Here is a 25670-nt window from a genome sequence, read left to right as displayed (position 1 = left end):
GTGCTGTGATTCATGGGGTCACAAAGAGTCGGTCACGACTGAGTGACTGAACTAAACTGAACTGAGGTTGGTCATAACCCTCCCTCCAAGCAGTAACCGTCTTTTAATTTCATGGCTGCAATCAGCACCTGCAGCGATTCTGGAGCACAAAAATATAAAGTCTGACACTGTTTCCCCATCTATTTCCCATGAAGTGATGGTACCAGATGCCATGATCATAGTTTTCTGAATGTTGAGCTTCAAGCCAACTTTTTCACTCTCCTCTTTTACTTTCATCAAGAGGCTTTTAAGTTCCTCTTCACTTTCTGCCATAACGGTGGTGTAATCTGCATATCTGAGGTTATTGATATTTCTCCCAGCAAATCAAAACTATAATGAGATACGACCTCACACTAGTCAGAATGGCCATCACCAAAAAGTCTACAAACAATGCTGGAGAGGATGTGGAAAAAAGAGAATTCTCTTGCATTGTTGATGGGAATGTACACTGATACAGCCAGAAAACCACCATCTGGCCCATGAATCCCACGACTAGGCATAAATACTGAGGAAACCAAAATTGAAAAACACACAAGTACCCCAATGTTCATTGCAGCACTGTTTACAAAAGCTAGAATACTGAAGCAACCAGATGTCCATTGACAGATGAATGGATGGAGAAGTTGATATACATATATACAATGGAATATTACTCAGCCATAAAAAGGAAGGCATTTGAGTCAGTTCTAATGAGGTGGATGTACATAGAGCCTATTATACAGTGAAGTAAGTCAGAAAGAGAAACATAAATATCACATACTACCACATATATAAGGAATTTAGAAAGATGGCACTGATGCATTTATTTGCAGGGCAGATCATGAACTCCTTATTGCCAAATTCAGACTTAAATTGAAGAAAATGGGGAAAAACACCAGACCATTCAGGTATGACTTAAATCAAATCCCTTATGACTATACAGTGGAAGTGAGAAATAGATTTAAGGGACTAGATCTGATAGACAGAGTGCAAGACGAACTAAGGAAGAGGTTTGTGACATTGTGCAGGAGACAAGAATCAGGACTATCCCCATGGAAAAGAAATGCAAAAGAGCAAAATGGCTGTCTGAGGAGGCCTTACAAATAGCTGTGAAAAGAAGAGAAGCAAAAAACAAAGGAGAAAAAGAAAGATATACCCATTTGAATGCAGAGTTCCAAAGAATAGCAAGGAAAGATAAGAAAGACTTCCTCAGCAATCAATGCAAAGAAATAGAGGAAAACATAGAATGGGAAAGACTAGAGATCTCTTCAAGAAAATTAGAGATACCAAGGGAACATTTCATGCAAAGATGAGCTCGATAAAGGACAAAAATGGTATGGACCTAACAGAAGCCGAAGATATTAAGAAGAGGTGGCAGGAATACACAGAAAACCTGTACAAAAAGATCATCACAACCCAGATAATCACGATGGTGTGATCACTCACCTGGAGCCAAATATCCTGGAATGTGAAGTCAAGTGGGCCTTAGGAAGAATCACTACAAACAAAGCTAGTGGAGGTGATGAAATTCCAGTGGAGCTTTTTCAAATCCAAAAATATGATGCTGTGAAAGTGCTGCACTCAATGTGTCAGCAAATTTGGAAAACTCAGCAGTGGCCACAGGACTGGAAAAGGTCAGTCTTCATTCCAATCCCAAAGAAAGGCAATGCCAAAGAATGCTCAAACTACCACACAATTGCACTCATCTCACACGCTAGTAAAGCAATGCTCAAAATTCTCCAAGCCAGGCTTCAGCAATATGTGAACTATGAATTTCCAGATGTTCAAGCTGGTTTTAGAAAAGGCAGAGGAACCAGAGATCAAATTCCCAACATTCGCTGGATCATAGAAAAAGTAAGAGAGTTCCAGGAAATCATCTATTTCTGCTTTATTGACTATGCCAAAGCCTTTGACTGTGTACATCACAATAAACTGTGGAAAATTCTTCAAGAGATAGGAATACCAGACCACCTCACCTGCCTCTTGAGAAACCTGTATGTAGGCCAGGAAGCAACAGTTAGAACTGGACATGGAACAACAGACTGGTTCCAAATAGGAAAAGGAGTACGTAAAGGCTAGATATCGTTACCCTGCTTATTTAACTTATATGCAGAGTACATCATGAGGAACACTGGGCTGGAGAAAGCATAAGCTGGAATCAAGATTGCCGGGAGAAATATCAATAACCTGACACCACCCTTATGGCAGAAAGTGAAGAAGAACTGAAGACCCTCTTGATGAAAGTGAAAGAGAAGAGTAAAAAAGTTGGCTTAAAGATCAACATTCAGAAAACTAAGATCATGGCATCTGGCTCCATCACTTCATGGCAAACAGATGGGGAAACAGTGGAAACGGTGGCTGATTTTATTTTGGGGGACTCCAAAATCACTGAAGATGCTGATTGCACCATGGAAGGAAAGTTATGACCAAGCTAGACAGCATATTTTAAAAGCAGAGACATTACTTTGTCAAAAAGTCCATCTAGTCAAGGCTATGGTTTTTCCAGTAGTCATGTATGGATGTGAGAGTTGGACCATAAAGAAACCTGAGTGCCAAAGAATTGATGCTTTTGAACTGTGGTGTTGGAGAAGACTTGAGAGTCCCTTGGACTGCAAGAAGATCCTACCAGTCCATCCTAAAGGAGATCAGTCCTGGGTGTTCATTGGAAGGACTGATGTTGAAGCTGAAACTCTAATCCTTTGGCCACCTAATGCGAAGAGCTGACTCATCTGAAAAGACTCTGATGCTGGGAAAGATTGAGGGCAGGAGGAGAAGGGGACAACAGAGGATGAGATGGTTAGATGGCATCACTGACTCAATGGACATGAATTTGGGTACACTTCAGGAGTTGGTGATGGACAGACAGGCCTGGCGTGCTGCATGGTTCATGGGGTCACAAAGAGTCGGACACGATTGAGTGACTGAACTGACTGATACTTGTATCACCAAAAAAATAGCCTTTAAAATAAAGTTTAGAAAGAAACTTTTTGGGCTTCCCTTGTAGCTCAGTTAGTAAGGAAACTGCCTGCAGTGCAGGAGACCTGGGTTCAATCCCTGGGTTGTGAAGATCCCCTGGAGAAGGAAATGGCAACCCACTCCAGTATCCTTGCCTGGAAAATCCCATGAACAGAAGAGCCTGGTGGGCTGCAATCCATGGGGTGGCAAAGAGTCGGGCACAACTAAGCGACTAACACTTACTTACTTACCTACTTAGAAAAAGAAAGAATAGCATATAATGATAATGGGATCAATAATAGAAGACACTTATTAAGATTATGCACCTAATACCAGAGTATATATATATATATATATATATATATATATATATATATATACACATATATATAAATCAAGTGTAACAGCCATAAAGGGAGACATTGACAGGAATACAATAATAGCAGGAGTCTTTAACACCCCACTGACATCAATGGACTGACCTTCTAGACAGAAAATCCATAAGACAACAGAGGTCCTACATGACAAAAGACCAGTTGGAGTTAACTGTATCTAAAGGATACCACATCCCCAAAAGCCCAGAGTATACCCCATTCTTTTCAAGCATGTATGGAACATTCTCTAGAATAGACCAAATACTAGGCCACAAAGCAAACCTCAACAAACTCAAGAGGATAAAAATTTCAAGCATTTTTTCTGACCACAACAGCATGAAACTAGACATCAGCCACAGAAAGATGAGGGAGAAATGAACACAAGGAGACTAAACAAGCTGCTACTAAAAAACCAATGGGCCAATGATGCCATCAAACAAGAAATCAGAAACTATGTTAAGAGAGGTGACAATTAAACATAATTTTATAAAATCTATGGAATGCAGGAAAATCACTATGAGAAAAGGAATACAGGTTTTTTCAAAAAGCAACAAAAATTTCAAATAAACAACCTAACCCACCACCTACAAGAATTAGAGAAAAAAAGAACAAACAAAATCCAAGGAAACAGTAAAGATCAGAAAGTGAAAGTCACTGTCGTGTCTGACTCTTTGTGACCCCACAGACTGTATACTTCATGGAATTCTCCAGGCCAGAATACTGGAGTGGGTAGCCTTTCCCTTCTCCAGGGGATCTTCCCAACCCAGGGATTGAATCCAGGTCTCCCACATTGCACATGGATTCTTTACCAGCTTCCTCAAGGGAAGCAAGATCAGAAATAAACAAAACAGGGGGAAAAAGCAATAGAAAAGATTAAAAGAACTGTGCTGAACAGGACCCTGTGGGACTCCAGGGCAGGGAGGCCTTTCTATCCCCCACTCCTTGTAGGCAAGACTCCAGAGTTCATGACCTTCTCTGAGTCCCAAAGAGCAGAACAGTTGCTAATCAACGGAGAATTAGAAAGGAAACCACCTGAGGCAAGATTAAAGGGACCAAAGAGGCTCTTAGGTGGTCCAGTCTCTTAATCTTGATGAGCCTCTCTAGGATCTAATATATAATACAAATGAACATTTGCGTGAAACAGACTCACAGATGTAGAAAACAAACAACTGATTACTATAGGGGTGAGGGAGGAGTGGAGGGATAACTTAAGAATGTGGGATTAAGAGATACAAACTACTATATATATAACAGATAAGAAACGAGGATATATTGCACATCATAGGAAAATAGAGCCATTATCTTGTCATAATTTTTAACACAATTTAAGTTACTGTGCTGTACATCTGAAACTAACACAATATTGTAAATCAACTATACTTCAGTAAAAAGATATGTTAAGGAAAAAAAAAAATGCTAGTGGGCATATATGAAATAGATCTCCCTGGTAATGCTGAGTTGCTTTCAGCTTTGCTGCCCCTTTATATGATTCTAAATTTCTCCTTAAGAAATTTCAGGGAATCTTTAAAAATAACCATCACACACTGATTCACTCAAAAATATTTACTACATGCTCACTGTGTGTAGGCACTGTGCTAGACATTGGAGATGGAAGACTGAAAGAATTGGTCCCTACAGTCTTGGAAGTTACAAGATTGCACAAATATAGCAGAAAAACTGCTAATTTCTCTGGAAATTATATCACAGATCATAAGGAAACACAGTCATCTGAAATTTCACAACAGAAAAAAATTCTTAATGACAACTTTTAACTAAAAAGTGTTGGGTCAACAAACATGAACAATGGACAGATTAGGCAGAATCTGAGGGACCCACCTGATGCAAAGAACTGACTCATTTGAAAAGACCCTGATGCTGGGAAAGACTGAAGGCAGGAGGGGAAGGGGACGACAGAGGATGAGATGGTTAGATGGCATCACTGACACAATAGATATGAGTTTGGATAAACTCCTGGAGTTGATGATGGACAGGGAGGCCTGGCGTGCTGTGGTTCATGGGGTCACAAACACCTGGACATGACTGAGAGGGTGAACTGAACTGAAAGGAGGGAAGTCTGCCTCTAGATTGAACCAGACTGAATGTTTATGTCTAATGGAACATTATGGCTTCAGAGAGTGGCTTCCTATGACACAGAAATGGCCCAACACAAAGAAAACAATCCAGAAATGTTTTGTGGTGAAAAGGTTTATCATAATGAAGCTTGTGTCTTCTAAAAGCTTTGAAATGGGAATTGATCAATAGCATTTCAGATCGATAAAACAATTTCAGAGAAACGAAAGGTTTTTTAAAAATCTGAAAGGTCTTTTCAGCTCTCTTCAGATCTGGTGTGTATTTATAAACCAAATTCTTCATGCAGAATTCAGAAGCCAAAACAGAAGTCGAAGCACTGAATATGAGTAACAGCTGACCACTTACACTTTCAGTTCAGTTCAGTTCAGTCGCTCAGTCGTGTCCGACTCTTTTCGACCCCATGAATCACAGCACGCCAGGCCTCCCTGTCCATCACCAACTCCGGGAGTTCATTCAAACTCATGTCCACAGAGTCGGTGATGCCATCCAGCCATCTCATTCTCCGTCGTCCCCTTCTCCTCCCGCCCCCAACCTTTTCCAGCATCAGAGTCTTTTCCAGTGAGTCAACTCGTCGCATGAGGTGGCCAAAGTATTGCAGTTTCAGCTTCAGCATCAGTCCTTCCAATGAACACCCAGGATTGATCTCCTTTAGAATGGACTGGTTGGATCTCCTTGCAGTACAAGGGACTCTCAAGAGTCTTCTCCAACACCACAGTTTAAAAGCATCAATTCTTCGGCGATCAGCTTTCTTCACAGTCCAACTCTCACATCCATACATGACCACGGGAAAAACCATAGCCTTGACTATTAGGACCTTGGTTGGCAAAGTAATGTCTCTGCTTTTTAATACACTATCAAGTATGGTCATAACTTTCCTTCCAAGGAGTAAGCGTGTTTTAATTTCATGGCTGCAATCAGCATCTGCAGTGATTTTGGAGCCCCAAAAAATAAAGTCTGACACTGTTTCCACTGTTTTTCCATCTATTTCCCATGAAGTGATGGGACCAGATGCCATGATCTTTGTTTTCTGAATGTTGAGCTTCAAACCAACATTTTCACTTTCCTCTTTCACTTTCATCAAGAGGCTTTTGAGTTCCTCTTCACTTTCTGCCATAAGGGTAGTGTCATCTGCATATCTGAGGTTATTGATATTTCTCCCAGCAATCTTGATTCCAGCTTGTGCTTCTTCCAGCCCAGCGTTCCTCATGATGTACTCTGCATAGAAGTTAAATAAGCAAGGTGACATTATACAACCTTGACGTACTCCTTTTCCTATTTGGAACCAGTCTGTTGTTTCATGGCCAGTTCTAACTGTTGCTTCCTGGCCTGCATACAGGTTTCTCAAGAGGCAGGTCAGGTGGTCTGGGATTCCCATCTCTTTCAGAATGTTCCACAGTTTATTGTGATCCACACAGTCAAAGGCTTTGGCATAGTCAATGAAGCAGAAATAGATGTTTTTCTGGAACTCTCTTGCTTTCTCCATGAGCCAGCGGATGTTGGCAATTTGATCTCTGGTGCCTCTGCCTTTTCTAAAACCAGCTTGTACATCTGGGAGTTCATGGTTCACATATTGCTGAAGCCTGGCTTGGAGAATTTTAAGCGTGACTTTACTAGCGTGTGAGATGAGTGCAATTGTGCGTTAGTTTGAGCATTCTTTGGCATTGCCTTTCTTTGGGATTGGAATGAAAACTGACCTTTTCCAGTCCTGTGGCCACTGCTGAGTTTTCCAAATTTGCTGGCATATTGAGTGCAGCGCTTTCACAGCATCATCTTTCAGAATTTGAAATAGCTCAACTGGAATTCCATCACCTCCACTAGCTTTGTTCATAGTGATGCTTTCTAAGGCCCACTTAACTTCACATTCCAAGATGTCTGGCTCTAGGTCAGTGATCACGTTATCGTGACTGTCTTGGTCGTGAAGATCTTTTTTGTACAGTTCTTCTGTGTATTCTTGCCACCTCTTCTTAATATCTTCTGCTTCTGTTAGGTCCATACCATTTCTGTCCTTTATTGAGCCCATCTTTGCATGAAATGTTCCCTTGGAATCTCTAAGTTTCTTGAAGAGATCTTTTGTTTTTCCTTTTCTGTTGTTTTCCTCTATTTCTTTGCATTGATCACCGAATGCAGAATTCCAAAGAATAGCAAGGAGAGATAAGAAAGCCTTCCTCAGTGATCAACTTACACTTTACCTGACCACTAAAGGTAAGGTGGCAATTGGAGGTATTAGCTTTGCAATTTTTTAAATCAAGTTTTCACTGACAAATGCAAGTGTGAAATAAATTATTTAGATGATTATTTTGTCAGAGGCATGCTGGTCATAAAGGAGATGGAGTCTAGAATTTTATACCTCATCAAATTCTTTTAAATGTATCTCTGAACTGAGGAGATATTTTCACATGCATTGCAAGTGCAACACATCATTGAATTCAACTATGAAAAGTAGTCAATACAACTTAATGCTGGTAGAAGAAATATTTGACCTTATGATGAAATGAGAAGCCTGGCTTACAACATTAAGATGATGCAACCACAGCATCTAAGCTCACTAGCATTTTACATCTTTAAAGTGTCTTTTAGGCAGTTACATCATAAACATACCCTGTGTGAATAAGTGATATTATTTATGGATAATTTCTCCTGCTCATTAAGAGCTTTTTGTTCACCTGTACAGAGAATGAGATGGCTGGATGGCATCACCGACTCTTTGGACATGAGTTTGAGTGAACTCCGGGAGTTGGTGATGGACAGGGAGGCCTGGCGTGCTGTGATTCATGGGGTCGCGGAGAGTCGGACACGACTGAGCGACTGAACTGAACTGAATGTTAATGGAATTGGTATCACTGCAGGAAGTTGGCATGGTGCTACTGTGGCTCTCCACTGGTATTCGAATAACAGCTAGGAACTAATAAGCAATAAGCAAGGAAATTTTAGAACTGTCATAGAAAAGGAATAGAATGATTTTCCATTCCGTTCCGTCGCTCAGTCGTGTCCGACTCTTTGCGACCCCGTGGACTGTAGCCTACCAGGCTTCTCCGTCCATGGGATTCTCCAGGCAAGAATATTGGAGTGGGTTACCGTTTCCTTCTCCACGGGATCTTCCCGACCCAGGGATCAAACCTGGGTCTCCCGCATTGGAGGCAGATGCTTTAACCTCTGAGCCACCAGGGAAGCTGACAGCAAATTGCCAACATTTGTTGGAACATAGGAAAAGCAAGAGAATTCCAGAAAAAAAAATCTACTTCTGCTTCACTGACTACGCTAAAGCCTTTGACCGTGTGAATCACAACAAACTGTGGAAAATTCTCAAAGAGATGTGAATACCAGACCACCTTACCTGCCTCCTGAGAAACCTATATGCAGGTCAGGAAGCAACAGTGAGAACTGGACATGGAAAAATGGACTGGTTCCAAACTGGGAAAGGAGTCTGTCAAGGCTGGCTGTATACTGTCACCCTGCTTATTTAATTTATATACAGAGTGTGTACAAGTGTGCATGTTCAGTCAGTTCAGTTGTGTTCAACTCTTTGCTACCCTATGGAGTGCAGCTCACCAGGCTACTCTGTCCATGGGATTCTGCAGGCAAGAATACTGGAGTGGGTTGCCATGCCTTCCTCCAGGGGATCTTCCCTATCCCAGGTATCAAACTCACTTCTGCCTGTGTCTCCTTCATTGTAGGCAGGTTCTTTACCCACTGAGCCACCTGGGAAGCCCTAAATAAAGAGTATATCATGCCAAATGCCAGGCTGCATGAGTCACAGCTGTAATCAACATTGCTGGGAGAAATATCAATAACCTCAAATATGCAGATGACACCACTCCAGTGGCAGAAAGGAACTAAAAAGCCTCTTGATGAGGGTGAAAGAGGAAAGTGAAAGAGCTGGCCTAAAGCTCAACATTCAAAAAACGAAGATCATGGCATCCAGTCCCATCACTTCACAGCAAATAGATGGGGAAACAATGACAGATTTTATTTTCTTGGGCTCAAAAATCACTGCAGATGGTGACTGTAGCCATGAGATTAAGATGCTTACTCCTTGGAAGCAAAGCTATGACAAACCTAGATAGACTATTAAAAAGTTGACATATCACTTTTCCAATAAAGGTCCGGATAGTCAAAGCTATATTTTTCCCAGTAGCCATGTATGGATGTGATAGTGGCACCATAAACAATGTTAAGAATTGATATTTTTGAATTGTGGTGCTGGAGAAGACTCTTGAGAGTCCCTTGGACAGCAAGGAGATCAAACTTGTCAATCCTAAAGGAATTCAATATTCATTGGAAGGATTGATGCTGAAGTTGAAGCTCCAGTTCTTTGGCCACCTGATGCAAAGAGGTGACTCATTGGAAAAGACACTGATGCTGGGAAAGGTTGAGGGCAGGAGAGAAAGTGGTGACAGAGGATAAGATGATTGGATGACATCATCAACTCAATGGACATGAGTTTAAGCAAACTCTGGGAGATAGTGAAGGACAGGAAAGCCTGGAGTGCTGCAGACCATGTGGTCACAAATACTGGGACACGACTGAGCGACTGAGCAACAACAACAACTGACAACAAATCGTTTTGGTAAGACTGCTTGATTGTGACATCAGCTACTAGGCCAGGTTAACAGCAGCAAGCAGGGATCAATAGTATTTAATCAAGTTAGGTGAAACTATATCTGGATTATTAGAAACTGGATTATGAAAAAGTAGAGGGAGTCTCTATTCTCTATAGCTTTAAATCAAAATAATCAAGACATTTGCTATAGGGAGGCAAGATTCCTAGGTCCTGAGATCACACAAGTTCTTTCCAGTCACATGTATGATACTGGATGGTCACAAACATTTCCAGTCATCTCTATACACAAAGACTAGAATCAGGCACACATCCTTGAAAACAATTATGCATACTTTGATTCATCAAAGAGTCTGTGAACCACAGGTATCTCTGATTCTGCAAACATTCAATGTTTGAAACTAGCCTGCCAACTGCACTCTGTTGGCTTGGCAACGGAATATACATGTACAAGGAAAAATCTTATTGCCTAAGCAACAGGATCTTTAAAAAGGGTTTAAGCTGTTGACTATGGCAAAGACTGTAGGTTCAAGCTAGGTTCAAGCCAGGAGGTGAGGTTTTAATCCAGTTATAGACAGAGATAAAGAATTTGTGCTAAGATAACAGTCATTCATCTATTAACTGACAAGTATTTGTGGACTGGTACCTATGTGCAATAAGCTGTGCCCTGGGGAATGCAAAGATGGACTGGGCATAGTCTGGTATGTGCCAGCAAAAGTAATAAATATTAATTGATTAATCAATTAATTTTGTAGAAAGTCATAATTCAACGACCATAGTTTACTAGTACTTGACTGTATGTGACAAAGAGACTGAAACCCCTGTGTGTATTACCAAGTTATACAGGACAATCTATTTGTAAACTGAAATAAAATTCTATGACTTATTGAATTAGAACCACCACTAAATATATCAACTAAGACTATAAACTCCAGACAAACGCTGGTATAGGCCCTATATCACACAAAGCAATGTGTAATTTACTTTGTGTATAGGCCCTATATCACACAAAGCAATGTGTAATTTACTTTGTGTGAATTATACCTCATTTAAGCTTTTAAAACAAAATAATTTCTTATGTTCTCATTCAAGAAAAATTATTAAAATAGACCATCACAAGACTGTGATTCACTTAAACCAATATATAAAAATAAACCATTAAGGTAATTTGAATTTGCCTTTTGTGACTTACCAAATAGAAGCTAAATGTAAGCCAGAATCTTATGGTTCTGTATCTTCAGAACAGCGAGCCCTTGAGAGAGTATGAGTGATTGCAGTTAAAGCAACTACTTGGTGACCACTCAGATTAACAATGTGAGTGTCCCAAGTGACACTCTATTTATGACTCTCTGGTTACATGCAAAGAGCAAAGATGTAAAATCAAATCTCTATTCTGATAAACCAAAGACATGACTAAAAGCAAATTATCTTAAGTGAATATACTTGTTTGCTGGAAAATGTGTATCAAGAGGAGATTCCCCATGTTTTACCTTAATAATACTAAAAATGCCATGCTGACATTGCCAGGTCTTCTAGGGGTCTGGAAGAGCCCTAGGAATGGCTTCCAGGTGACATCTTGGTGGGGGAGATTTAGAATCTGGAGACCTGGTCATGGAGATCTGGAGATTGACCTCTGCTGCAAATGACTGAAAGACGGCATTTTCAGAGCCAAGAAATGGGACACTCTCCACTGATCCAGTTTCTCCACTCTGAGTTTGGCTTTTAGGATTTTTGGTGATTTGGGGAAGGAGAGCTGAGATATGGGAGGAGTTTGGCAAGGAAAATAACCCAAATTAATTACTTTCTGGCTTCAAGTGACTTCTGCTAAAGAGAGCATAAAAAGAGCATTGACTTCTAAGAGTTGGAGACTCTGAGTCTTGCCATTAATTACATTCCTGAAAAATGTATCATCTGATGACAGCTTGGGTCACAACACCAGGGTGCCTTTCATTGATAATATCATGTTTCCTTTCACTATCCTTGAGAATTCAATACTTCTCTGAGGAGGCAAGAGCTGCCTTTCCTAGTTTCCTTTACTCATGTTTTATCCATTTGCTGGCCCAACTGCTCATGAAAGTTTGTGTCAAGTTACTGGGGAGGGATCAAGGATCTTTAGCAGGCAATTAGCTTCAACTTAGCCCTTGATATCTGGGATGACCAAAGTTGAGACTTTACGCTTAAGCTTTCTCTGTGCACCATGGAGCCAGATCCAAGTCTGAACTCTAAACTCTGAACACTGTCCTCAAATCAAGCACGTGCCTCTCTGTGACTCGTTCTCATTGGGACCCTTTCTCTAGGAGCCAGAAAGGAGCTCCTGGGAGAGCTGCCCAGGGTCTCATTGTAACTGTCCTACTAATTAACACATGGCACGAAACAGCCAAAAATATCTGCAGGCTTGATTTCAAATTTATTTTTATTATATTTTGTAGTTCTTCTATCTTATTTTAGATTCTAACTTTTCATTTAGCTTTTAAACACTTTGCAGGAGGGGTTTACAGTTAATATTAATAAACCAAGAAACAGGATAGCTCTAAACAAATTAGATTACAAATAACTTTCACCTTATTTAATTCATAATTAAAGGGAATACCTGGAAGGAAGTAAAAATGTCATTAATTTTCTCTTCTCTTATTTGGTATTAATCACAGGCTATCTTTTGTTATTTATTTCCTTCTCAAGTCTACTTTTGTGCCCCCTCCACTATGCCTTGAGAGAAGAGTGAAGTGAAGTGAAGTGAAAGTTGTTCAGTCATGTCCGACTCTTTGCAACCCCATGGACTATACAGTCCATGGAATTCTCCAGGCCAAAATACTGGAGTGGGTAGCGTTTCCCTTCTCCAAGGGATCTTTCCAATCCAGGGACAGAACCCAGGTCTCCTGCATTGCAGGCAGATTCTTTACCAGCTGAGCCACCAGGGAAGCCCTTGAGAGAAGAGGGTTTGCCTTAAATCAGCTTGTGACCCTCAATGGCATGTCACATGGTCCCATACACAGCACAGTCTTGCACATGTTATTTTAGCTCAGACCCTATTCACCTGTTTACTTATGACTGCTTCTGCTGATTCATCAACCTCAAGGTCTGGGCCATCTTCCATTTTCCACCTATTAACTTGGTCATTAACCCCAAATTAAAGCCCACTCTGCAATATCCCACTTTAAATGAGATTCCAATTGAACTGCTTCTTTCTGTTGGTTCTAGTTTATGCAATTTGATGTAAATATGTAGGTAATGACTAGTTTTAAAAAAGCATTTCAAAAAACAAAAAACTAAAAAGTATTTCAAGCTCTAATACATATGTTTCCTTTGTTTTTGAAGAGCTACACTTCAACTGAAAATTTTTCTATGAATCCTTTCTGGGAAAAGGACTATATTTATTTGGAAATGCTGAGATTCCTAAAAATATTTGATTGAAAATTTCCATCTTAATATAAAATTCTCTTAATTGGGGGAGACAGCCATATATGATCATTTATTTTTGTACTAAAATACTTATTTTGAATATTTTCTATATATTTATGCAACTTTGTATCACTAAGTAAAGTGTCCAATAAAAATGAAAAAGACTTTTGATGATGTACTTTATAATATAAGTCATCAGTTCAGTTCAGTCACTCAGTTGTGTCCAACTCTTTGTGACCTCATGAACTGCAGGCATCCCTATCCATCACCAACTTCCGGAGATTGCTCAATTTCATGTCCATTAAGTTGATGATGCCATCCAACCATCTCATCCTCTGTCATCCCCTTATTCTCCTGCCTTCAATCTTTCCCAGCATCAGGGTCTTTTCCAATGAGTCAGCTCTTCACATCAGGTGGCTGAAGTATTGGAGTTTCAGTTTCAACTTCAGCATCAGTCCTTCCAAAGAATATTCAGGACTGATTTCCTTTTTAGGATGGACTGGTTGGGTCTCCTTGCAGTCCAAGGGACTCTGAAGAGTCTTCTCCAATACCACAGCCCAAAAGAATCAATTCTTCAGCTCTCAGCTTTCTTTATGGTCCAATTTTCACATCCATACATAACTACTGGAAAAACGTAGTTTGGCCTAGACGGACCTTTGTTGGCAAAGTAGTATCTCGGCTTTTTAATACTGTCTTAGTTGGTCATAACTTTTCTTCCAAGGAGCAAGTGTCTTTTAATTTCATGACTGCAGTCACCATCTGCAGTGATTTTGGAGCCCAAGAAAATAAAGTCTGTCACTGTTTCCATTGTTTCCCCATCTATTTGCCATGAAGTGATGGGACCGTGTTACTAGCAACACCAGAAAAGACTTAGGAAATAAATAGACTTTAGCTTAACGTTCTTGACACTCACTTGGAAAAGATAAACTTATCAGTGATGTTGTATCTTTGACTAAACAATGTGGCCCATGAGGGACCTGGAGGGGCTGCCAGTGAAGGGGCTCAGACCTTCCCACAGCAGGGAATCAGGCCAACCCAACTCCCCTGCAGGACACTGGATCCTTAGACAGGTGACATGCAGACAGAGCAAATAAGCTGGAAGCTCATTCAGGCCTGTATTAGAGCCTTGACAAATATTCCAGGAGTGCCTCCTCCACAGACTTCAGGGGCTGACCTGTCTTCTATCCCTTCATAAGTTGATTCTGTGCTTTCCATAATTATGTGAGTCCTTGAAAGCTTTCTAATGAACATAAGTCAGCCCAAGTCATCTTTTATTTCCTGTGCCCACACAGCCTGCCTGGTAAAGCACAGCCACTCACACATGACCTGGCCAGCACTTCCTAGACCCAGCACTGTTGACAGTCCCCTGCCTGTCCCTGCTCAGCTCCCTGCCATCTCGATGCCAGCTCTCCCCAGCCGATCACACTCTTTTGACTAAAGGATCCTCCACAGTGAGCTGGACCATCATCTAATAAGCAGAAACTACCAAGTATATCCCTCTTCTCTGCCCCTCCAGCTTAAATGTATCTTTGCCTCTCTTTCTTCAGACACACACAAAAGCTGCCCTTTCCTCTTTTCCAGGGCTGTCCTCAGGTCCATGCCGCTCTGAGACTGGGAACCAGCTACAGTTTCCCCTCTCCATCAGCTGCTTCTCCTCAGTCCACTCACCCTTCAGCCACCCTGATTCCAGAAGGCCCTTTCTCATCAAACATTCCCATCAACTCACTCAGTTCACTACTTTCTTCAGTTTTTCTCTGTCTCTGCTTCTGTAACCTCTGAAACCACCACAGTGAGGCTTCTGCTCCCACCAGCCTCACCCAAGGTCACTGAACTGTTCTCATGAAGGTCACCAGGAACTTGCAAAAAGCCATATCAAAGAGTTTCATTTCAGTTCTTAGCCCAAGGGACAAATATTGCAGAAAGTGCTAGTCATTACAAAATAATGATTTCTTTTTTAAAAATGGAATTCCCCAAACATGTGCATTCTCCCCTGTAGCTGGATTCGCCTGTGCTCACTGATCTGTGAGCAGAAGGGAAGAACACAACATTTGAGTCACATCCATAAAAGGAAGGATGTGTCTCTGCATCCCATCCCCCTCCTGCTGGCTGAGACTTGGGTGTGACGTGGTCTATACCTGCTACATCTGCCATAGGCATCTATACCCCAGGGATGTAGAAAAATAAGGGATAGCGAGCCACAGCCCCAGATAATCTCATGAAGCCCTACAACCCTGGGCTACCCCTGAGCTCAGGGAGACTAACTAAGTGGCTGAGGATTGCAAAGCGAGACTAAAACCCATGCCCAAGCTTAATGCTCTTCCCAGCATGGTCCTTGGTGAAATGCAAACAGTTCTGGGCTCCCACAGTCTGGTACCACATGCCCATAGTAACTTCTGCTATTGGGTATCAATTTAGCCACCTAAACAGCTCTGCAGAGTCTAAAACTGTTTCTAGGAACTCAACGTCTACATACCTAGTTTGGGATTGTCTTTCTCCTCCTGAAGCACTAAAACTTCTTTTTAAAGTGCCTGAAACAAGAAAATAAAAATAACTTCACATTTTCCTGCTGCAAATGATTTATTTATTCACTTATTTGCCTGTTTAAAAATACCTAACCAATTGTACCTACTATAAAGACTATCTTCATTTATGATACTATCAGCTAAAATATAATGTTGCAAATTACTGTTTGTTAACAGGTTTGTTTAAGGGTCCTTTCTCAAAGAAAAAGTGCTAAACAAAGAAACTCCATTATTCATTGCTAACAAAGTACATAAAACATTTGTATCATCATCATCCTAAATGCCTTGCCAAGAGAGCTAGAAGTAACCACATGCAAGTGTAACGGTCCAGCTTTTCCTTCCTCACTTTCCCACTGACCCTCCCCATCATTGTTACTGTGGATACACAATATCCCATCATCTCAAAATTCACCTCTGTCAGTAATTAACTGCTTCTAGAATCCGCTACATATGTTTAAATTCACAAATATCTTTGCTACATAATATTCACGTTTTCTCAATCACAAATCAAGACATTTTAGTTAGCAGACAGGGCAGGAATTTAGATGGAAAACAGAACAGAGTGTTGGAATTTGACATAGCCCCAGAAAATGTGAAATGTCTATAATCCACTTTGATGGACCATTTAATTTTAAAAAGAGATAAAGTATGAAGCAAAATCCTTAGAGTCCTACTCTGATCCTTAGAGACACTATTGTAAACTTTCTTTTATGAAATTTTCATGGTATAGTCATTGAGAAGGGATTATTTACACTTTATTTCAGAGTATTTCTATCTATCCTATTTAATATTCCATCAACTTACTCTTTTAAAAGAGTCAGGAAACTCAAACAGGGGCTCTGTGTCAAGCTAGAGGGGTGGGATGGGGAGGGAGATGGGAGGGAGGTTCAAAAGGGAGGGGTGTGTGTGTACCTATGGCTGATTCATGTTGAGGTTTGACAGAACACAGCCAAATTTTATAAAGCAATTATCCTTCAACAAAAAATAAATTAATTTTAAAAAAGAGTTATTCTTTTCTGTCAGTTTTCTATTTTAAATGGTGTTTATTTCAATTTCAGATTTGTTTAGTGAATTGAATCCTATGTTTCTATAGAGAAGATTCTTTAAATTGTATCTAAATATATCTTTACTTTCCCATGCCCCAGTCCTTTTTTTTAAGTTTCAAATTAAGAGTAAAGATTAACATATTTACTGAATCTACATGTTTTTCATAATTCTAAATAATTATAACATTTATTTAACTTTAGTGTTTTAAGGAAAATATATCCCTTTATAGTAATATAAGTAAAACTGTACAAAACTTAGTCTACAGCAAGACTAATTCCTTCTCCGGTTTCTAACCTCTGATCATAACCTTTTATGAGTTTCATAAAAGGTCACTTCCATTACTCCTGTAGTTAGTTAGTATGTTTCCAAATAAGTTATCTCCACTCCCCAGTTAGAATCTGTATTTGCTGGAAGAAATAATTAAACTGTTCGTTTGACAGGAGGCAATGGAAAGCCACAGTGCCAGGTGGACTTTGCACTCTGTCAGAGTGACAGACCTGTGCTAAATAGCACTGCACCTGGGAAACAAACCATTCATTTATGTAGGCAATGACATCTGCTTGATTCCCAAGTACAATTTCCAGACCTCTACCTGCCGGAATCCACAAGTTGGCAAGAAAGCTTACTGAATGTCGATTCCTTCAAAGGGCTTGAGCTGGAGCTGCTAAAGTTATCCGAAATGTCCAATTCATCATCAAGCTCTGAATATATATCTGTACATTAATAAAAATAAAAAGCAAATGAACTTTGAAACACAAAGGAATCAAAAGTGTATTCATGTTGTAACCTTTTCACTAGAAATACCTTTCTCAATATTTTCCAAATTGAAGTTATCATCTGATAAGAGTCCATCACAAGCCCGGTCTTCATCCTTACCACATGATGCTTGGAAGCCTTCAGCAGGGAGGTCTGTGATTTCTGAAAGTTCACTTTTCAGGCTTCCTGCTCCACTGCTGCTACTACTCAAGCTTGCCTTCTCAAAGGTTTCCTGAAAGAGAAAGTCAGTTTGTAATACCCACTTCTTTCCCTCCTTCCGCAGGACTTAAAGCTCATTAGAATATATATTAAAATGACTAGAATATCATGATAGATGTTTGTGCTGAAGTGTCATCAGTGGTTCTACCTGTGTAAATTTTATAGCATTCATTCAGTCCATAACTACAAAACAAAGTGGGTTTGCTATCACTTGAAAACAAAGAATAGAAGAGGCAAAATACTCAGGAGCAAAGGCCTGTGAAATCTGGTGAAAGAAAATGGAGCACTAAGGCATAAAATACGTAGAATAATTATGGAAATAAGAGGCCAAGAGGGAGGATTAGAAAGACCTTGAGCTAACATACTCCTATGGGCACACCAAAATGGCAAGTACTTACAGAGCAACTACTGATGAGAAAAATTGAAATCTAATAGAAAATACCTTCTACAACTAAAGATATAAAGAAGAAACCACAATGAGACAGGATAGGTGGAGGCACAGTAAGTCAAGACCATAGTCCTGTGTGGGTGACCCACAATCAGGAAGATAATTATAATTTAGAGATTTTCACCAAAGAGCAATGGGTCCATGCCCCAAACCAGGCTCCCCAGCCCAGGCATCATACACCAGGAAAATGAGCCCCCAAAATATTTGCTTTTGAAGGTCAGCTGGGCTCACTTTCAGGAAAATCAGAAGGCTTTAGGACACAGAGATTCCACTATCACAGACAAACACAAAATTTCACACATTCCAGGACCCAGGGCAGAAGCAATAACTTGAAAGTAACCTGGGTCAGGCCTATCTGTTGACCTTGGAAAGTCTCCTAGAGGTAAAGGAGGCTCAAGTAGAACTCCCCTGGAGACATAGACACGGGTGGCAGCCATTGTGGGGAACTCAATCTAGTACTGCATGTACCACTGTGGAATCCTCCCTCCAGCTTACCTTAATCCACCAGAAACCAGTCCCACCCCAGTCCCTTCCCAGTACCAGTGCCCATCGGTTTGTAGGCACCAGTACTGGGCAGCCTCAGGTCAATCAGATAATCAAGAGAGAACATAGCTCCACTCACTAGAAGTCTGGCCTCCATAAGACCCCCTGAGCCCACAGCTGCCACTGGATAAGGCCCTGACCACCAGCAAGCCCAGGAACCAGCCCCTTACACCAGTGTGCAAGCAATGGACCAGGGGCCCTCAGATCCTCCAGTCAGTGACCCTGTGATTTGGTCCCACCAACTAGTTGGCAGACACCACAACCACAACCACTGTAACCTTACAGCCTGCCTTGTCAGGACTCAGCCAATCCATCAGCAGGCCTACATCAGCCCTAAGACCTTCTGGACCTGGGCCTCATCCATCAGTAGAGCAAAACCAATTCTGAGAAATCTTGAGCACTTCAGTCAGCTACCCTGGAATCCAGCCCCACTCACAGTGGGCCAGCAACAACTTTGGGAAACTTCAGAATCCACACCCAGGTGCACCAGAAATCAGGCTTACCCAATAACAGACCAACACTAGATGTGGGGATGCTGGCCCCACAACCCCCCACCCCAGAACACAGCTCCACCATCAGCAGGCCATCACCAGCCAAGGTACCTCTAGGGGCTCAACAGTCAGCTACACCATGATCTGGCTGCAACAACCAGTAGCTGACAACCTCTACATATGTCAACCAACTAGACCTCAGACCAGCCATACCTACAAGACCACTCACATAGTCTGCCACAAAAGAAGGACTCATACAGCTCACATAGAGGGCAACTCTAAAGCACATAGCTCTGTTGACAGAGGAGAGTGTGATGCTGGAACAAATAGGATGTTTCCCACAAAAGGCCATTTCTCCAAAGTCAGGAAACACAACAAACTTACTAAATACATAGAAACAAAAACAGAAAATTAGGCAAAATGATGAGACAGAGGAACATGTTCCCAGTGAAGAAATAATATTAAACCCCAAAAGAAGAATTAAATGAAGTTGAGAGAAGTAATCTACCCAATAAAGTTCAGGTAATGCTTGATGGTCAAGATGGTCAAAGAAGTCCAGAAAAGATTGGACAAACAGAGGGAGAAGTCAGAATTTTTAGCAGAGCTGGAAAATATAAAGAAGAACAAAACAGAGATGAAAAATACAATAACAGACAAGGGAAGAGAAAAAAAACACCTAAAGGAATCAATGGTAGATTGGACAGTACAGAGGAACAGATCAGCGATCTGGAAGGCAGAGTAGTGGAAATCACTGAAGCTGGAGAGAAAAAAGAAAGAGTGAGGATAGTTTGAGAGACATCTGAGATAACATCAAACACATTAATATTCACATTATAGAGTACAGGGGGACCAGAAGAAGAAGAGAGAGAAAGAGGCAGAGAACATATTTGAAAAAGTCCCTGAACCTGGGAAAGGAAATAGGTATTCAGGTTCAGGAAGCACAGAGAGTCCCAGAGAGGACTGACCCAAAGAGGACCACAACAAGACACACTGTAATTAAAATGGCAAAAAGTAAAGATAAAGAAAGAATATTAAAAGCAAGAAAAAGAAAAAGCAAGAAGTTACATACAAGGGAACTCTCATAAAGCTATCAGCTGGCTTTTTAGCAGAAACTGCAGGCCAGAAGGGAGTGGCATTATATAGTTAAAGTGGTGAAAGGGAAAACTTACAACCAAGAATATTCTACCTGGCAAAATTCTCACTCAGATTTGGTGGACATAAAGAGTTTTAGAGACAAGCAAAAGCTCAGAGTTCAGCACCACCAAAGAAGCTTCACAAGAAACGTTAAAGGAACTTCTCCAAGTAAAAGAAAAAAGGCCACAACTAAAAAAGGAAAAGACTCGCTGGTAAAGACAAATAAACAGTAAAGATAGTAAGATAACCATGAACAAAGATAGTAGGATGATTAAGAACTAAAGTAGGACGATTAAGAACTAAAGTAGGATGATTAAGAACTGAAGAGCCTCTTGATGAACATGAAAGAGGAGAGTGAAAAAGTCTGCTTAAAACTCAACATTCAGAAAACTAAGATTATGGCATCTGGTCCCGTCACTTCAATGCAAATAGATGGAGAATCAATCAGTGGAAACAGTGACACACTTTATTTTCTTGGGCTCCAAAATCACTGCAGATGGTAACTGCAGCCATGAAATTAAAAGACGCTTACTCCTTGGAAGAACAGTTATGACCAAACTAGACAGCATATCAAAAAGCAGAGACATTACTTCGTCAACAAACGTCCATCTAGTCAAGGTTATGGTTTTTCCAGTGGTCATGTATGGATGTGAGAGCTGGAATATAAAGAAAGCTGAGCGCAGTAGAATTGATGCTTTTGAACTGTGGTGTTGGAGAAGACTCTTGAGAGTCCCTTGGACTGCAAGGAGAGTCAATCAGTCCATCCTAAAGGAAATCAGTCCTGAATATTCATTGGAAGGACTGATGTTGAAGCTGAAACTCCAATACTTTGGCCACCTGAAGCGAAGAACTGACTCATTGGAAAAGACCCTGATGCTGGGAAAGATTGAAGGCAGGAGGAGAAGGGGACGACAGAGGATGAGATGGTTGGATGGCATCACGGACTCAATGGACATGAGTTTGAGTACACTCCAGGAGTTGGTGATGGACAGGGAGACCTGGCGTGCTGCAATCCATGGAGTCGCAAAGAGTCGGACACGACTGAGCAACTGAACTGAACAGATCCATCAATAATTACTTTAAGTGTACATGGACTAAATGTTCTAATAAGAAGATATAGAGTGGCTGAATGGATGAAAAGGCAAAATCTACATATATACTGCTTACAAGACACTCACTATGCTGCCTACAAGACATTAACTGTGCTGCCTATGGGACACTCACTTCAAATCTAAAAATGCACAAAGACAAAGTGAGCTGATGGAAAAGTTATTCCATGAAAAATGGAAGTGAAAAGAAAGCTGGAGTAGCAATATTTATATTAGACAAAATAGAATTTAAAACAAAGACTGTAAAGAGACAAAGAAGGATTTTTAGGTCAATAAGGTCAACTATAAATATGTATGTATCCAACATAAACACCTAAATACACAAAGCAAATATTAATAACATAACTAGAGAAATTGATAGTAAAAGAATAATAGCAGATGATTTAAATACTCTACTTATATCAATGGAGAGATCATCCAGACAGAAAGCCAATAAGAAAACATTGACCTTAAATGACACAATAGACCAAACAGACTTAATAGATATACAAAACCACTACCCAAAAGCAGAAAATTACACATTCCTTTCAACTGTACAAAGAACATTCTCCAGGATGGATCACATATAAGGACACAAAATATGTCTGAGTAAATTTAAGAACAATGAAATCATAGCGAGGGTATTTTCTGACCTTAACACTATGAAATTAGAACCAACTACAAGGGAAAAAAAAACTGTAAGAACACAAACAAATAAAGGCTAAACAGTATGTTACTAAACAACCAATAGATTACTGAAAAAAATCAAATAGGAAATCAAAAATATTTGTAGACAAACGAAAATGAAACACAATTCAAAATCTATGGTATACAAGAAAAGTACTTTGAAAGTTGAAGTTTATAGTAATACAATCCTACCAGATGGTGACTACAGCCATGAAATTAAAAGATGCTTGCTCCTTGGAAGGAAAGCTATGATCAACCTAGACAGCATATTAAAAAGTAGAGACATTACTTTGTCAACAAAGGTCCATTAGTCAAAGCTATGGTTTTTTCAGTGGTCATGTATGGATGTGAGAGCTGGACTATAAAGAAAACTGAGCACCAAAGAATCGATGCTTTTGAACTGTGGTATTGGAGAAGACTCTTGAGAGTCCCTTGGACTGCAAGGAGAACCAACCAGTCCATCCTTAAGGAAATCAGCCCTGAATAGTCATTGGAAGAAGCTCCAATACTTTGGCCACCTGATGTGAAGAACTGACTCATTGGAAAAGACCCTGATGCTGGGAAAGATTGAAGGCAGGAGGAGAAGGGGACAACAGAGTATGAGACGGTTGGACGGCATCACGGACTCAATGGACATGAGTTTGGGTAAGCTCCTGGAGTTGATGACGGACAAGGAAGCCTAGAGTGCTGCAGTCCATGGGGTTGCAAAGAGTCAGATATGACTAAGCAACTAAAGTGAAGCCTAACTTAGGAAACAAAAATCAAATCTCAAAGAAAAGAAAAAAGAAAAAGCCAACAAACTTAACCCTATACCTAGAGGAATTTGTAAAGGAAAAATGAAGGAAAAAGTTAGTAGAAGGAAAGAAAACACAAAGATCAAAGCAGAAATAAATGAAATAGAGACAATAAAAAGACAAAACAATTTTAAAAGTCAGTTTATTTCATTTCCAGTGATTGGTCTGTTCAAATTATCCATTTCTGCTTGATTCAGTTTTGACAGGCTATATGTTTCTAAAATCTTATCCATTTCTTCTGGATTATCCAATTTGTTGGCATATAATTGTTCATCACATTGTTTCTTTCTGTCTATTTTTTCTATATTTATGTGGAATTGGTTGCTATTTCTTTACTTTCATTTCTTTTTCTTTTTTTTTTTTTTTTGAGGAGGGTGGTCCACTGACTTTTCTTCTTGGTGAGTTCTTCAGTTTGTTAATGTGGTGTTTCACAGTGATTAATTTTGGATATTGAACCATTTCTGCATCCTAGATATGAATCCCACTTGATGAAGATATGTGATACTTTTAAAGCATTGTCAAATATGATTTGCTAATATTTTGCTGAGGATTTTAGCATTGATGTTTATCAGTGATATTGGTAAGTAATCTTTTTAATTGTATCTTTGTCTGGCTTTGATATTAGTGTGATACTGGCCTTATAGAATGTGTTTAGAAGCATTTCTTCCTCTGGAATTTTTTTTGAATAGTTTGTGAAAATAGGTGTTAACTTTTTTTTTTTTTTATTGGAGGCAAATTATTTTACAATATTATATTGGTTGGTTTTGCCATACATTGATATGAATTTGCCCCGGGTTTACATAAGTTCCCCCTCCTGAACCTCCCTCCCACCTCCCTCCTCCCTTTATCCTCCCTCTGGGTCATCCCCGCATGCCAGCCCCGAGCATCCTATAACATGCATTGACCCTGATCTAGTGATTCGTTTCACATATGACAACATACGTGTTTCAATGTCATTCTCTCAAATCATCCCACCCTCACCCTCTTCCACAGAGTCCCAAAGACTGTTCTATACATCTGTGTCTCCTTTGCTGTCCCGTATACAGGGTTATCATTTGCATCTTTCTAAATTCCATATATATGTGTTAGTATACTGTATTGGTGTTTTTCTTTCTGGCTTACTTCACTCTGTATAATAGGCTCCAGTTTCATCCACCTCATTAGAACTGATTCAAATGTATTCTTTTTAATGGCTGAATAATACTCCATTGTGTATATGTACCAAAGCTTTCTTATCCATTCATCTGCAGATGGACATCTAGGTTGCTTCCATGTCCTGGCTATTGTAAACAGTGCTGCAATGAACATTGGAGTACATGTGTCTCTTTCAATTCTGGTTTCCTCGGTGTGTATGCCCAGGAGTGCGATTGCTGGATCATATGGCAGTTCTATTTCCAATTTTTTGAGGAATCTCCACACTGTTCTCCATAGTGGCTGTACTAGTTTGCATTCCCACCAACAGTGTAAGAGGGTTCCTTTCTCTCCACATCCTCTCCAGCATTTATTGCATGTAGACTTTTGGATAGCAGCCATTCTGACTGGTGTGAAATGGTATCTCATTGTGGTTTTGATTTGCATCTCTCTGATTATGAGGGATGTTGAGCATTTTTTCATGTGTTTGTTAGCCATCTTTATGTCTTCTTTGGAGAAATGTCTGTTTAGTTCTTTGGCCCATTTTTTGATTGGGTCATTTATTTTTCTGGAATTGAGCTGCAGGAGCTGCTTGTATAATTTGGAGATTAATCCTTTATCCGTTGCTTCATTTGCTATTATTTTCTCCCATTCTGAAGGCTGTCTTTTCACCTTGCTTATAGTTTCCTTTGCTGTGCAGAAGCTTTTGATTTTAATTAGGTCCCATTTGTTTATTTTTGCTTTTATTTCCAATATTCTGTGAGGTGGGTCATGGAGGATCCTGCTGTGATTTATGTCAGAGAGTGTTTTGCCTACGTTTTCCTCTAGGAGTTTTATAGTTTCTGGTCTTACATTTAGCTCTCTAATCCATTTTGAGTTTATTTTGGTGTATGGTGTTAGGAAGTGTTCTAGTTTCATTCTTTTACAAGTGGCTGACCAGTTTTCCCAGCACCACTTGTTAAAGAGACTGTCTTTTCTCCATTTTATATTCTTGCCTCCTTTGTCAAAGATGAGGTGACCATAGATGCGTGGATTTATCTCTGGGCTTTCTATTTTGTTCCATTGATCTATATTTCTGTCTTTATGCCAGTACCATACTGTCTTGATGACTGTGGCTTTGTAGTAGAGCCTGAAGTCCGGCAGGTTGATTCCCCCAGTTCCATTTTTCTTCCTCAAGATTGCTTTGGCTATTCGAGGTTTTTTGTATTTCCATACAAATTGTGAGATTATTTGTTCTAGTTCTGTGAAAAATATCGTTGGTAGCTTGATAGGGATTGCATTGAATGTATAAATTATTTTGGGTAGTATACTCATTTTTACAATATTTATTCTTCCAATCCATGAACATGGTATATTTCTCCATCTATTAGTGTCCTCTTTGATTGCTTTCAGTAGTGTTTTATAGTTTTCTATGT

At 40.1% G+C, this 25670-nt stretch overlaps 1 protein-coding gene across 9 annotated transcripts in view; it reads right to left on the bottom strand.

The window, feature by feature from the left end:
• The window catches only part of NEK10 (NIMA related kinase 10), a 317096-nt gene that overhangs the window by 89517 nt on the left and 201909 nt on the right, over positions 1-25670 (bottom strand). For all 9 annotated transcript variants that reach the window (XR_008684291.2, XM_055414802.2, XM_055414796.2 and 6 more), the window contains 3 exons: positions 17769-17952; positions 17591-17677; positions 15869-15923 (listed from right to left, as the gene is read on the bottom strand). Coding sequence is in view for 8 of the 9 variants with exons in the window: in XM_055414802.2 (XP_055270777.2) it covers positions 15869-15923; positions 17591-17677; positions 17769-17952 (326 nt within the window). In the remaining variant the exon portion in view is untranslated. The remainder of the gene's footprint in view (positions 1-15868; positions 15924-17590; positions 17678-17768; positions 17953-25670) is intronic.

This window comes from Moschus berezovskii, chromosome 24 (assembly GCF_049115385.1).
Source record: "Moschus berezovskii isolate FMDL1 chromosome 24, NW_MosBer_1.0, whole genome shotgun sequence".
NCBI classification, from domain to species: Eukaryota; Metazoa; Chordata; class Mammalia; order Artiodactyla; family Moschidae; genus Moschus; species Moschus berezovskii.
This window is presented reverse-complemented; position numbering and strand designations above follow the sequence as displayed.